This window comes from Heptranchias perlo, chromosome 23 (assembly GCF_035084215.1).
Source record: "Heptranchias perlo isolate sHepPer1 chromosome 23, sHepPer1.hap1, whole genome shotgun sequence".
Classification (NCBI taxonomy): Eukaryota; Metazoa; Chordata; class Chondrichthyes; order Hexanchiformes; family Hexanchidae; genus Heptranchias; species Heptranchias perlo.
This window is the reverse complement of record NC_090347.1, coordinates 6164565-6180880: the sequence shown is the minus strand read 5'-3', so window position 1 is coordinate 6180880 and position 16316 is coordinate 6164565. Positions and strand designations below refer to the sequence as shown.

Sequence of the window (16316 nt, the reverse complement as noted above, 5' to 3'; positions counted from 1 at the left end):
CATCGTGTCCTTCAGCGTCCTCTTCACCATCCTCTTCCTCATCAGATGATGAGTCCTGCAGGACTTCATCCTCCTGCACCTCCAGTCCTCTTTGCTCAGTGATGTTCTGGAAAATGCAGCGTGCCACAATTATTCTGGAGACTCTAGCTGGCGAATATTGCAGGGACCCTCCTGACCTATCAAGGCACCTCAACTTGAGCATCCCAAAGGCCTGCTGTATGACACAACTTGTGTGATGTGGCTGCTGTTGTATCTGTTCTGTTGTGGGATTGTGGAGTTCCGCAGAAGTGTCATCAGCCGTGGTAGAAGGGGGTATTCCTTGTTCCCAAGCAGCCATCCTCTTAACACTGGTGCCAGATCGAAACATTGGGGAAGATATTGGACTGCCTTAAGACGAAAGCATCGGGTATCGGGCAGATACTTGCATGAATCTCTTCTTGTGGTCACATAGTGAGTTGGACATTAATGGAGTGGAAACCCTTGCAGTTAATAAATGCTCCTGGCTGGTCAGAAGGTGCCCTGATGGCTACGAGTAATCTATTGCACCCTGCACTTGCGGAAAACCAGCCAGAGCGGCAAACCCTAATACTCCCTCGTTCTGACTGCTGTCATCAGTTGGAAACGAGATACCTCGGCTGGTCCTGGCATGTAACGCATCTGTGACCTGCCTGATGCATTTATGGGTGGCTGACTGCGACACCCTCGTTATGTCCTCCTGTCACAGCATGGAAGGATCCAGAGGCATAGAAGTTGAGGGTGGTGGTAACTTCCACTGTCATGAGGTTTTTAGGATTTTGAAAGGAATTGATAGGGTAGAGAGAAACTTTTTCCGCAGGTGGGGGAGTCTAGGACAAAGGGACATAACTTTAAAATCAGAGCCAGGCTATTGGGGAGAGAAGTTAGGAAACACATCTTTACACAAAGGGCGGTAGAAGTGTGGAACTCTCTCCCACAAAAAGCAGTAGATGCAAGCTCAATTAATAATTTTAAATCTGAGAGCAATAGATTTTTGCTGGCCAAGAGTATGAAGCCAAGGCAGGTGGATACAGATCAGCCATGATCTCATTGAATGGCGGAACATGCTCAAGGGGCTGAATGGCCTACTCCAGTTCCTATGGCCGCCCGGTCCAGCAGGAAGAAGGTCTTCTTCCAGGAGGCTGCAGAGGTCCGCAACCAACTGCCTTGACAATCTGAGCCTCCTGAAGCGCTGCTCCTCAGACAGGTCAAGGCAGCTCAGCCTCTGTCTGCAGACCCTGTGAGGTGGGTAGAACCTCTGTTGTGGCCTTCCCTGTGGCTCTCCTGCAGCGCCTTCTTCATCATGGTTTTGCTCTTGGTGCTCCTCTTCCACCTCCTCACTCCAGTAGAGTGCAGCTAAGGCAGCACCCATAATCAGCTTCTATTTTTTAATGAAGATTCTCCACATTGTAAGCCAAACCAAACAGTGATTATAGAATCACAGCCCACAGTGAAGTGAAAGAGCACCTATGAATGTTGCAACTTTACTCACATCGTGGCTCCTTTCCATTCCGCACACTGATCAGTCAGGATCCAATCCCGCCAGGCTTCCCCTGGCGATCTTGCCAACCTGCATGAAACCCGTGCTGCACTCGTTAAAATCACATTGGCGTCCTATTTGCATCACTGGACCCAGATTTACATACATTCACAAGCCTCTTGCCCCTCTGCAGTGCGAGACACATGACCACGAGACTCGCTGCCGTTAATATTGCACGGAAGGAGGCTAATTGGCCCATCAAGTCCGCGCTGGCTCTCTGCAAGTGCAATCCAGCTAGTCCCACTTCCCTGCTCTATCCCTGTAGCCCTGCAAATGTTTTCCTTTGCTGGTTTCTAAAACTCTCCCAATCCTCAGGCTTACTACTATTCTTCACAACATTATAAGCCTCTTTTTTTATCTAATACTATCCTTAACTTCTTTAGTTAGCCATGGATGGATCACTTTTCTTGTGGAGTTTTTATTTTTCAATGGAATGTATATTTGTGGAGAATTTTGAAATTTTTCTTTAAATGTCTGCCACTGCTTATCTACCATCATACCTTTTAATCTAATTTCCCAATCTACCGTAGCCAACTTGTCCCTCACCTACGTAATTGATTTATTTAAGTTTAAGATTCTAGTTTCGGACTTAAGTATGTCACTCTCAAACTCAATGTGAAATTCTATCATATTATGATCATTCTTCCCCAGAGGATCCTTTAGGAACATAGGAACAGGAGTAGGTCATTCAGCTCCTGAGCCTGCTGCACCATTTGATAAGATCATGGCTGATCTGTGATCTAACTCCATATATCTGCCTTTGGCCCATATCCCTTAATGCCTTTGGTTGCCAAAAAGCTATCCATCTCAGATTTAAATTTAGCAATTGAGCTAGCATCAATTGCCGTTTGCGGAAGAGAGCTCCAAACTTCTACCACCCTTTGTGTGTAGAAATGTTTTCTAATCTCACTCCTGAAAGGTCTGGCTCTAATTTTTAGACTGTGCCCACTACTCCTAGAATCCCCAACCAGCAGAAATAGTTTCTCTCTATCCACCCTATCTGTTCCCCTTAATATCTTATAAATTTCAATCAGATCAACCCTTAAACTTCTAAACTCTAGAGAACATAACCCTTATTTGTGCAATCTCTCCTCGTAACTTAACCCTTGAAGTCCGGGTATCATTCTAGTAAACCTACGCTGCACTCCCTCCAAGGCCAATATGTCCTTCCGAAGGTGCGGTGCCCAGAACTGCTCACAGAACTCCAGGTGCGGTCTAACCAGGGTTTTGTATAGCTGCAGCATAACTTCTGCCCCCTTGTACTCTAGTCCTCTAGATATAAAGGCCAGCATTCCATTAGCCTTCTTGATTATTTTCTGCACCTGTTCATGACACTTCAATGATCTATGTACCTGAACCCCTAAGTCCCTTTGGACATCCACTGTTTTTAACTTTTTACCATATAGAAAGCACCCTGTTCTATCCTTTTTTGATCCAAAATGGATGACCTTACATTTGCCTACATTGAATTCCATTCGCCACAGTTTTGCCCATTCACCTAATCTATCAATATCCCTTTGTAATTTTATGTTTTCCTCTACACTGCTTACAATGCCACCAATCTTTGTTTCATCAGCAAACTTAGATATGAGACTTTCTATGCCTTCATCTAAGTCGTTAATAAATACTGTGAATAATTGAGGCCCCAAGAAGATCCCTGCGGGACTCCACTAGTTACATCCTGCCAATGTGAGTACCTACCCATTATCCCTACTCTCTGTCGCCTTTCGCTCAGCCAACTTCCTAACCAAGTCCGTACTTTTCCCTCGATTCCATGGGCTTCTATCTTGGCTAATAGTCTCTTATGTGGGACTTTATCAAATGCCTTCTGGAAGTCCATATAAATAACATCCATTGACATTCCCCTGTTCAATACTTTAGTCACCTCTTCAAAAAATTCAATCAGGTTTGTCAGGCACGACCTACCTTTCACAAATCCATGCTGGCTCTCTCTGATTAACTGAAAATTCTCAAGGTGTTCAGTCACCCTATCCTTAATTATAGACTCCACAACAGGTGTTAGGCTAACTGGTCTATAATTCCCTGGTTTCCCTTTCTCACCTTTCTTAAAAAGCAGAGTGACGTCCAATCTAGGAGGGACAGTTCCTGATTCTAGAGAACTTTGAAAGATTATAGTTAGGGCATCTGCAATGTGCTCACCTACTTCCTTTAAAACTTTACTATGAGATTACTAATTAACCCTGTCTCATTACACAATACAAGATCTAAAATAGCCTGATGCTTGGTTGGTTCCATGATGTATTGTTCTAGGAAACTGTCTCGAATGCATTCCATAAACTCGTCCTCCAGACTACCGTTGCCAATTTGATTTGCCCAGTCTATATGAAGATTAAAGTCCCCTACGATTATTGCTTTACCTTTGTTACAAGCTCCTAATATTTCTTGATTAATACTCTGTCCAATGGTATGGCTACTGTTAGGGGGCCTATAAACTACTCTCACTGGTGTTTTCTGCCCCTTGTTATTTCTTATCTCCACCCATACTGATTCTGCTTCCTGATCTTCAGAGCCAAGGTCTTTTCTCACTACTGTCCTCATGTCATCCTTTATTATCACCCTTTTCCATTCTGCCAGTCTGTCCTGCACGTTGTTTGTGTGAAAGGTGCAGGATAAACCACCAGTCTCTCTCTGACTATACATCCAATCAGTTGGCATAGAAGATATTCAGCTTGGAGCTCTGTGCTATAAAAAGTTCTAAAACATCACAGTGCACCCTCCCATTTCTCTTCACAAGTTAAATCCAGTTTGATGGAATTTGTTTACTGGTGGTCCTGCTTTTTATCAAGTTCAAGTTCTCAGGGCTGAGTCAGTTAATGCGACCTTTTTTAAACTCACCTCAAATTGTTAATAATCCTTTTTTTAAAAAAGAGAATGCCTAAGTTTTAGTAGCACACTCCATCTTAACACACACTGTGGGTTAGATCGACTGGTGTAGGTTTTAAAGAAGCAACATTTGAAGTTAGTTTTCCTTTTGGTTGCCGGGTAAATTTGCAGTGAGTTAACAGGCTCAGTGCATCACTACAGCAATGACAGGGATGGGATGAGCCCTCTCAATGTATTACAGTGTCAGACTATTAACCCGTACACTGCTAGCAAGCCCAAGGTGACTTTAGACCTCTCTCTATTTCCTTCCATTTTCAGTTTACAATCATGACATTGAAAAAATCGCTAATATTACAGTAATAAAAGGACTCATGTCAGGGGTAGAGTTACTGCTGCAAATACTTACCCCAAAATAACTCAAAGGGGTAGAAATGCCACTTTTGTACTCGCCAGCTTGTGAATTTCTGCCCATTAAATTGAGTGCCTGGGAAATAACAGGCTGGTGCATGCCAAAGTGGAATCTTTACCCCAAAGTGTTTCAATTATTTAAACTTGTGCTTTACTTCTACTTGCCATGTCTCCCTTTCTCTATTCTGCCCTAATCATTACGAGTTTGTTATCTAATCTATCGACTTAAAACATCAAACTTTAGGACATTTTCTTCTATCTGTTTTCTTCCGCCTTGGTGAGTGCAACTTCCATGGTAATGTTTTTGGCTGAGAACTCAAGATGAACTTGGAAAATATTTTATTAGTTAATGTTGGAATGGGGAGGTTCTTTTTTCCCTCTTTAGGTCTCTGCACAGCAATATTTATTTCCTGGCTGAGAGGCAGGTCAAGTACTTTCCCCACACGACTTCTTAACCCCCATTAATAGAAGTGTAAAAGCAGCCCAAGGTCACTCATGTACTGTAGGAAACTCAACTCACATCCTGTCACTCCACAGTGAAGCACATTGCCACAAAGATACTATATTTGGCAGACAGGAGTGAATATAGAATATTAAATTGGAACAGTGCACAACAGTATCATGACAACTCTGAAAGGTTAGTTTTATGGACGTTACAGGATCGATACTTACACTGCCTGGGGCTCCTTGAACTTCCCAACTTGCTGAATGTGGTACATTAAGTCACCACCGTTCACATATTCCATGACAAAATAAAGGCGATCCTAGAACAGAAGGTGCAAGCTACGTGAGCAGAAGGAATATCCTCTAACCTGCTGCATTGAAATTGCAATATTTGGCACCATTTTTATAATTACATTTCCACTTAACATTTTCACAACTTTGAACTGTAGAGAGCACAAGAGAAATTAGCCTGGGGCAGATACTACACCATGTCTGTATAGAATGTCAACAGACAGTTGTTGGTAATCAGCATGATCACCTGAAAGGAAAGCACAGGAACAGTAATCCCCTCAGGGACAAGTGGGGGATAACTAGAGTGAACGAGTGTAGGCGTATTGGGTACGAGTTTGGCAAATGGTGAGGAAGTGAAAAAAACACAACTAAATTTTAAGGTTGGGACTTACTAGTTTCAGCCCCGGCAGCACACATAATGCTGCTATGAAGTACTAAAGAGGCTGCTTCGCTACCAATTCCCAGAAAGAAATGACATGTCACCGAGTCTCAACAGATCACTGGATCTAACAGACGGTGCTGTTTTTTTGATTGTTCTGTGAAAGAGGAAACCCTCTTAAAACTTACTGCTCTGAGAGCACTTCCAGAACACTGCGCTGGTGTTACGTGCATTCTGCACAGTGGTGCAGTCAAGGATATACAAAGCACAGTCACATTTGATTTTTAGAGGCAAGAGTTCGGTTACTTTTTGGCAGCCGACATATGATTGCCATGCAGCTAGTACATTTAGTTCCGGGAACTGTGAAACTATGAGGGAAGATTTTCCTCTGCATTGTGCTTGGGGAATCAATGCTCGCCTGCTGCAGGGTAGGGGAAAAATAGCCCATTATATCTGATCTTCACCCCCCACACCCCAATCTTTACCCTGCCCCAGCAAGGATAGAGGAGCCTGTGCCTGTTGCAGGAGCAGACCCACTGCACCTATTGTAATGAGTGGGGGAGTCCCAGCCTGCTGCTTTATTCTTCCTTTGTTCGATGCCTGTGGAAAGGTGGTACAAGGGTTTGTTCCTAGACCGCTGCAGACTAGAGGACAGGCTGAAGACAGCAAGACAAGTTTCAAAATTATATTTAATCATCCCTACCCCTCCATCCCCAAAGAAGGAATAGCAGTCTGAGCTCTGCAGCAGCAACTGGGAGGCTCTGATTTTGAGTGAGTATACAGTTAATACAGTGTTTTAGAAGGCACTGGGATCTGGTTGAGACTTCCCGAACCTATTTCATATAGAGCGTGTACAGGCAGCAGGCAGAGATTTTCATCCCATCAATCTGACCTGGATTTGAATCCAAAGTCCCATACTGCTTCACAACCGGTAAATTATTTTGAAAAGTAAGTTGTTATGAAGACCAATGCAGCAGCTAATTTACGCACAGCATAGTCCTACAAACAGCAAATAAAGGGCTTGCTACATTAGTGTGGGTGTTTTACAGATCTCCAAATTGTGGGTAGAAAATGGAAGAGGAAATCTGCGGTCAGATTAGACAGATGAGTAGGAATAACAAAATTATTGTTCTGGGTGGTTTTAATTACCTCATTGATTGGGACAGGGAGGGAAGAAATGGAGAAAAGGGAATGGAACTCCTAAAGTATGTGCAGGACTCCTTCCTGAAGCAGGATGTTAGTAGCCCTACAGGAGTAGAAGCATTGCTCGATCTGGTTATGAGTAATGAAGCAGATCAGCTAGATGAGCTAAATGTAGTTGAGCACCTTGGGAGTAGTGACAATATGATAAAGTGTAAGATCCAACTAGAAAGGCAAAAAGTCAGTACAAAAAATAGAACACCAGATGGGATTAGAGCAGATTTTATAAAGTTGAGGAACAAGCTAACTGAAGTGAGGTGGCAATAGAAACAGGATTAGAACAACAGTGGGATGTTTTTAAAAAAGCGATTGCAAAGGTACAGAAAATGTATATTCTATTAAAAAGGAAATTACTAGTAGTTTCAGGATATCATGGATAAATAAAGAGGTTAGAAACCAATTAAAATTGAAGAGGGTCTATGAGAATAATAATGATTAAAAATTGAAGGAAAATATGAGAAAATAAGAAAAGAGGCTAAGTGCGAGATAAGGAAAGCCAAGAGGGGGTATGACAAAAGAACATCAAAAGGAACAGTGAAGTATTTTACAACTATATCAGTAAAAAGAGAATTGTTAAATGTTAGATGGGATCCTTGAGATGAGAGGATTGTCAATTTGCAGAAGATGATCAAAAAATGACAGAGGTATTTAATAATTACTTCTCTTCAGTCTTTACTAAGAGAATGATACCCGAAGAGGCAAATCATAGAATCATGAAAAGTCACTGCATGGAAAGAGGCCATTCGGCCCATCATGTCCATGGTGGCTGAAAAACAGCTATCCAGTTTAATCCCACTTTCCAGCACTTGGTCCATAGCCCCATAGGTTAAGGCACTTCAAGTGCACATCCAAGTACTTTTTAAATGTGATGAGGGTTTCTGCCTCTACCACCCTTTCAGGCAGTGAGTTCCAGACCCCCATCACCCTCTGGGTGAAAACATTTCTCCTCAGCTCCCCTCTAATCCTTCTACCAATTACTTTAAATCTATGTCCCTTGGTCACTGACCCCTCTGCTAAGGGAAATAGGTCCTTCCAATCCACTCTATCTAGGCCCCTCATAATTTTATACACCTCAATTAAATCTCCCCTCAGTCTCCTCTGTTCCAATTAATACAACCCCAGCCTATCCAACCTTTCCTCATAGCTAAAATTCTCCAGTCCTGGCAACATTCTCGTAAATCTCCTCTGTACCCTCTCTAGTGCAATCACAACATTCCTGTAATGTGGTGACCAGGCTGTGGCTTAACTAGTGTTTTACATAGTTCTAGCATAACCTCCCTGCTCTTATATTCTATGCCTCAGCTAATAAAGGAAAGTATCCCATATGCCCCCTTAACCACCTTATCTACCTGTCCTGCTACCTTCAGGGATCTGTGGACATGCACTCCAAGGTCCCTCAGTTCCTCTACACCTCTCAGTATTCTCCCATTTATTGTGTATTCCCTTGCCTTGTTTGCCCTCCCCAAATGCATTACCTCACACTTCTCCAGATTGAATTCCATTTGCCACTTTTCTGTCCACCTGACCAGTCCATTGATATCTTCCTGCAGTCTACAACTTTCATCCTCACCATCAACTGCAAACTTCTTTAACATGCCCCTTACATTTAGGTCTAAATCATTAATATATACCACAAAAAACAAGGGACCTAGTACAGAACCCTGCGGAACCTCACTGGAAACAGCCTTCCAGTCACAAAAACACCCGTCGACCATTAACCTTTGCTTCCTGCCACTAAGCCAATTTTGGATCCAAGTTGCCACTTTCCCTTGGATCCCATGGGCTTTTACTTTTCTGACCAGTCTGCCATGTGGGACCTTGTCAAAAGCCTTGCTAAAATCCATGTAGACTACATCAAATGCACTACACCTTCATCGACTCTCCTTGTTACCGCCTCAAAAAATTCAATCAATTCACAAATCCATGCTGACTGTCCTTGATTAATCTGTGCCTTTCAAAATGACGATTTATATTGCCCCTCAGAATTGTTTCCAATAATTTGCCCACCACCGAGGTAAGGCTGACAGGCCTGTAATTACTCGGTCTATCCTTTTCTCCCTTTTTAAACAATGGTACAACATTAGCAGTCCTGCAATCCTCCGGCACCACGCCTGTTCCCAGAGAAGATTTGAAAATGAAGGTCAGAGCCTCCACTATTTCCTCCCTTGCTTCTCTTAACAGCCTGGGAGACATTTCATCCAGGCCTGGCGATTTAAAGATGCTAATCCGCTTAATATATCCCATCCAACATTTCACACTCCTCCTTCTTAATTACAATGTCTGCATTGTCCCCCTCTTTTGTGAAGACAGATGCAAAGTATTCATTAAGAACCATACCCACATCTTCCAACTCCACACATAGGCTACCTTTTTGGTCTCTAATAGGTCCTACTCTTCTCTTAGTTTCCCAAATCCTGAAGTGTTCGAGCGAGATGAGTGATAAAATTTTAATTAGGTTAGTTCGGCTAATGGAAGATAAAGCACCTGGGCCCAACAGGATACATCTTAGGATCAGGAGGGAGGAAATTGTCGAGGCCCTAGAAATTAAATTGAGTGTGGATGTGTGCTCAAGTATGGGATAGTGGCCAATATAGTTTCCATTTTTAAAAATGGAAGATAGAGCTAATCCGGGTAATTACAGGTCAGTTCGCCTAACATCTGTGGTAGGGAACATTTTAGCATCTTTAATTAAGGATGGAATTAACACATATTTAGATAAAGAGAAGATAGAAGTAGTTGACATGAATCTCAAAAGGGATGATCGTGCTTGCCAACCTCCTAGAACTCTTTGAGGAGGTAGCAGGCATCGTACGTGGGGGAACTGTAGTGGATGTAGTGTACAGGGACTTTAGGAAAGGTTTTGACAAGGTACTGAGAGGCAGTTAAGTGGTATGGAATTAGGGAGAGGATAGTAAACTGGATTAAAAATTGGTTAAAAGGGAGAAAACAGAGTAGGAGTTAAGGGCAGGTTTTCAGTGGTTGGAAGCAGGTGGTGTTGTCCCACAGGGTTCAGTCCTGGGGCCACTTCTGTTCACTGTGTTTATCAATGATTTCGACATAGGCCTAGAGGCAATAGATAACAAAATAGATAGATAGTTATTTCTTTAGAAGACCAAAGGAAGCTGTGAAGGCGAAATTGATAAAATGGGCTAAAAAATGGCAAATGGAATTTAATGTCAGTAAATGTGAGGTGTTGTATTTTGGTTAAAAACAGTAATTCTACTCTGAATGGAAGTAGGCTCAGTGCTGTGGAACAGCAGAGGGATTGGGGGCTACTGGTTCCCAGGACATTAAAGGCAGCACCTCAGGTTGATAAGACTGTAAATAAAAGTTAATGGAATTCTAGGTTTTATCACAAGAGGTATAGAATATGAAAGCCAAGAGGTAATCATGAGCCTAATTAAAACCTTAAGATCTCAGAGTAGTACTGTGTGCAGTATTGGGCTTTATATTAATAGGAAGGATATTGAGGCTCTAGATTCATAAGGATGCCACCTGATATGAGGAAATATGCTTTAAATTCCCCAGCATGCTACACAGGAGGGAGATGAGATAAAATCAAGAAAAGCCCAGGATGGAAAATTGTGGGGTGCAGTGGAAAAAGCTAATATTCCTACTTCTTTTAAATAATGTAACAGGTTAATAAAACTGCACGGCTGAACTGACCAGCCCTCTATTCATGGTACCAAGTAAACACTCCATCCTGTGCTTATTTCTTATACATCCTACTACTATGTTTGCATAACAGAGATGATTGGCTGAAGGGAGCATTTCCTTTGATGACAGGGTTCCCCAGGCATGCACTGTACCAGATTCAATTTAAGGAGGTGTTTAATACTAATCAACCAACGATGGAACCTCATCCTTCAATTAAAAAGAATGATGCCAATTGCTAAGCTCTTCTGATATTGACAATTCTCCACTTTTTGCATTTGTTAAAGCAAGATTCTGCTCATATTGTTTAATATATTCCTTTTATACTGGGGCCTGGTTTCAGCTGTAACTACATGTGAAATAGCATATTTACAGCCCAATAAAACCAAATCAGAACCACAGATGGAATGCTGCATTCAAGAGATTTGGAGATCAAGTGCCGAAGATTTATCACGAAGTCAATGAACTCATCTTATCAAAGCTTTTGAGGGACTCCATCAGGTTCAGATAAGATGACAGCTGCAACTGTTTTGTCATCACACAATACTCATTTCAAAGTAGGGATTTACCGCAAGTAATAAGCTACATTAAACTCGATCTTTTGTACTGGAGAGGAGGGAGTGGAAATATGGTAAAAATATCAAAGGCTGTATGATTTAACAATAAGAGTGTCTGTCATCCAGACACGATGGAGACAATGAACACAGCAATAAGTAAGGTGTCTGAAACTGATTGCAACTGAGCTCAGTTGTTGAACAGTGGTGAGCAGGGACAAAGAGGGGTTTCTGGATCATGTTCAGGATTCCATTCTACAGATCACCTTTCATTGATTTCTGTCACTCATCTGCTAGTCTGAAAGGGTACAAACTCAAACTCTGAAACCTACATTTGAATCAATATTGCGTAAGTGCACTGACCAGTGAATAGCTGAGCTGTTCAGCAGGAAGGTCCTGGGTTTGATCGCTGGTCCATATTGAGTGAGATGTAGGAGAGTGCTATAAATTACCTCATAATGTCCTTCGACTAGGAATAGAGGCAAGCGGGAGGAAAGAGGGAACAAGGGGGAGTGCGGAGGAGGCACGGTGGAGTGGGGGCAGGCACAGGAGAAGGTAGAGCAGGAGCAAATGATGGAATTAAAAGAAAGGAGCAACAAGCCCAGAGGAACTGGGTTGGCTACCAGGAGGGAAGGACCAGAGGAATCTTGCTGAGCAGGTCCAGAGAAAGGGGTGAAATACCGGGAGTGGAGACCCAGAAGAAGTGGGTCAAAGCCAGCAGCCACCTCAGGAGCCACTTGAGGTAGACTGACCACTAAGAGGGAGGGAGGGGGGTATGGAAAGGGAAGAATGGCGGCAGTGGCAGGGGTCATTTTCCTCCAGTGCAGACGGGCGGGTGATGGCCATGATTCTGGCCAGGGAAGCTGCTTCTTCGATGTGAGGAAGCAGGTACTGCACTAAGTGCTGAGGCAAAAAATATTCAAAAATTTAAATTTATGCTTATCTCCAATATAAGAAAGACTGAGGATAGAGATATGGATCCCAACGGCTGCACTACTGGTGGTGGAACTGGGTCATAGGTGACAGTGGTGGGAGGGTGCAACTGCATACTTTAAATTGCAATTGGTGACAGCACTGATTTGACAGAGAAATTGAATGGAAACACTGACCTAGCAATTACAGTGGGAAAAGATTACTCAAAACCATAACCAAAAAACATGACAACCGGAAGCAAGTGCATGTCATACATAATATTTATAATATAATATATAGGTTAAAAGTTTTACATGTAACAGATTAAATGTGTCTGTACAACAAAAAAAAAGCTATCATGCTTTTCTGATTAGCTGAAATTTTCCAGGAAACAATGAAAAAACCCTTCACCACTACCCAATTATTCTGATTGATTCCTGGGAAATTTAAGTCAATCAATACCCATTTCACCCTATGGATGTACTTCACTCTCTCTCAGTACAACTCTCACAAACTTCTGCCAAATCCTCCGACTCACCGGTAACAACGTCATGCGCGATCCACTAGTTTGAGTAACTAAAAGATGCTTATAGTTTTCGATCAAAGTATTGGGGGGAAGGGAGGGGGAAGGAACGGACAGTACTCAACAAAATAAGTACACCTTTCCCCCATTATCAATGGGACTGTTTATCTTCCCCCTTAAAGAGAATGTCGGAATGGAGATGAGATATAATCTTGCCATCGTGGCACAATCTGTGCCAGCAAACTTCAAACCATACAATAAATTAAACAGATTAAAGAGAAGTTTCCTTTTGTACTTCCTTAAATCCTTTTCCAAACAAAAGCTTTCACATCACCCAATGCTGCATCTTCCTCTTTTTGCTCTTGCACAGTTCTCTATTCCCCTCATAGCTTTCTATTCTAGCCCTGGCAGAATAAAAGGTCAAAGCGAATATTCCCCAGCTTGCAAAGCATTTACACCAGAATGATCCACAAGTTATTAATCCGTGATCGGTATTTGCTGTCAAAAAGAAATACAAAAACATATGATCCACACCCCATCTTCAATGTGTAGTACACACTAATAACAGTATGCTGTATCATTTAACAAGACAGCCCACGCAGTGCCTGTCATTTTACTCTATGAATATCAATGGTTCTCGATCATAAGTTTCTGAAGCTTTGCAAAAAGCTTCTACTTCTATTACTGAATACTAGTAATAAGTGCTATCAGTGCCCCACAGAGCACGAGACCGGGTGAGAATTAGGGCTCCTTTAAAGTTTTATTATATTACTTTCAGTCTCCCAGATTGGCATCAAAGTAGTTCATAAAATATATCATTCACTGCTTCTTATCACACCATCTTCAAAGCACATGAGTTGTGATTCAAGGATACCAAAAATAGCCTTACAATCCCATCGATCCCACATAGCTTTTCTTGCTGTCAATCTAACACATATCTCAATAGGCATTTACAAACAAAATGAAGTCTTATTCACCTCAGGTGCTTAATCCTCCTTATGGCTCACAGTCTCCTACAGCTGCGCAGCAAGATAACAACCTGCCTGCAACATTGTTGAAGTGCATTCAGCAGTCCTATTTTCTCTGTTCTTACTGAAACCTGGAGCTTCCTTGTCAGTCAGGTTTCTCTAGGTCTGTAATCATTTAATTTGCCTAAAGGAAAGTTAAGTACTTTGTAACTCGCCTTCCATCATAGTTATTTCTTCGTCCATCAAATGCCTTCGTCCTGTGCTGGGAATTCACTGGACATGTTAGGGAAGAATGGCACTGAATGTATTATACAGAGGTGGGTGATTTCTTATATATCTCACCATCTAAAATAATCTTTTTTGATGAGATGTTACATTTTGGTGGGAAGAATAGGAGAGGCAATATAAACTAAATGGTATAATTTTAAAGAGGGCACAGGAACAGAGACACCTGGGGGTGTATGTACACAAATCTTTGAAGGTGGCAGAACAAGTTGAGAAGGCTGTTAAAAAAACATATGGGATCCTTGGCTTTATAAATAGAGGTATAGAGTACAAAAGCAAAGAAGTAATGCATCGAAACTATAGCACAGAAACAGGCCATTTGGCCCAGCTGATCTATGCTGGCATTTATGTTCCACACGAGCCTCCTTCATCTAATCCGTTATAAAACATCGGTTAGGTCTCAGCTGGAATATTGTGTGGCAAATCAAGCACTAGACTTCATCTCTAGAGGGATAGAATTGAAAAGCAAAGAAGTTTTGTTAAACTTGTATACAACCTTGGTTAAACCACACTTGGAGTATTGGTCTCCATATTATAGAAAGAATGTAGAGGCATTGGAGAGAGTGCAAAAAAGATTCACAAGGATGATACCAGAACTGAGAGCATATCCTTATTAGGAAAGGCTGAACAGGCTAGGGCTCTTTTCTCTAGAAAAGAGAAGGCTGAGGAGTGACCTGCTAGAGGTCTTTAAGATAGTGATAGGGTTTGGTAGGGTAGAGGTGGAGAAAATGTTTCCACTTGTGGGGGAGTCCAAAACTAGAGGTCATAATTATAAAATAGTTGCTAATATATTCAATAGGGAATTCAGGAGAAACTTCTTTACCCAAAGAATGGTAAGAATGTGGAACACACTACCACAAGGAATAGTTGAGGCAAATAACATAGATGCATTTAAGAGGAAGCTGGATAAGCACACGGGGGAGAAAGGAATAGAAGAGTATCCCGATAGGATTAGATGAAGGAGGCTCGTGTGGAGCATAAATGCCGGCATGGACACTTGGGCCGAATAGCCTGTTTCTGTGCTGTAGTTTCGATGTAATTCTGGGCACCACACTTTAGGAAGGATGTCAAGGCCTTAAAGAAGGTGCAGAAGAGATTTACTTTAATGGACCAGGGATGAGGGACTTCAGTTATTTGGAGAAGCTGGGGTTGTTCTTAGAGCAGAGATAGTTGCACATGTTTACTACTAACTGTTGCTATATGCAATCCCCTACATTTACCCACATTAAAATCCATCTACCATACCCAGTCAATTTACACATTTGGTTTAAGCCTCTTAAGATAATCAACCTCCTTTCTACTCGTTATCTGCATGCAAAGCTTTAGGTTACCAGCAAATTTATTAACACTACTAGACACCTTGTTTCATATCATTGACAAATATTGTGCAGGGCAGGGGTCCCAGAGCAGGTCGATGTTGAACATCACTGGTAACTGTTTTTCTCAGGCAGAGCATTTTCCATTTAACGTCACCCTCTGCCTTCTGTTGAACCAATTCTTAATCCATCCAAACAATTTGGAACATCACCTCCTCAAAAGGCCTACAAGGTTGGTCAGGCAAGATCTATCCTTACTGAAGCAGTTATTAGATTATTCTCACAGCGGTACACTCCCATTTTATTACAGCTAGTAATTTGGTTTATTGCTTCTCAGTGATGGTCAGTAATGAGAAAACCATCACTCTCAGCCTTCGTTCTATTTATATTTAAAAAAAAACTTTTAAACTGTTTCTTTTTGTTTTTTAGGTTCCTTCTAATCTTTTTATTGAATCACTGTCGCCTAGGGCTTGCTAGGTTTCTCTTTTTTTTTTAAGAATATCCTTTCTTATCTCTTCCTGTGTAACCTTAAATATTTTGCATTTGCTTCCATTGTTCTACTTCGAAGTCTAATTATTTTTGACAAAGATTCATTTCATGACTATAGATTCTGCTCCTGCAAAGGCTTGTCCAACCACATTGTTGTTTTTAGCTTTATTTCTAACAACAAAATCAAATCTAATAATACAATGATCGCTAGATCCCAGGTCCGCAAAACTTCCAAATTATTAACTAGCTCCATGTGGATTAGTAAACACTAAATCCAACACAATCTCTTCTAGTAGCCCGTCTCACACGTTGTGTGAGGAAATCATCCCTGAATGTCTCCTTGAAGTGAAGACTTGGAGCTGTAAGAACCATTATTCAATTGGGGAGGAATACAGCGGCACCACACAATACCTGGTTTAATACCTCTGCTTTACACTTGAGCATTCAGCAGAGTCTAAAAAGGTGAACACTGAGCTATTCGCATTCAGAAACCT

General features: G+C 41.8%; 1 protein-coding gene across 2 annotated transcripts in view; it reads right to left on the bottom strand.

The window, feature by feature from the left end:
• prkcab (protein kinase C, alpha, b) overlaps positions 1-16316 on the bottom strand; it is a 350330-nt gene that overhangs the window by 62557 nt on the left and 271457 nt on the right. For both annotated transcript variants that reach the window (XM_068003889.1, XM_068003891.1), the window contains exon 11: positions 5480-5571. In XM_068003889.1, the coding sequence (XP_067859990.1) occupies positions 5480-5571 (92 nt within the window). The remainder of the gene's footprint in view (positions 1-5479; positions 5572-16316) is intronic.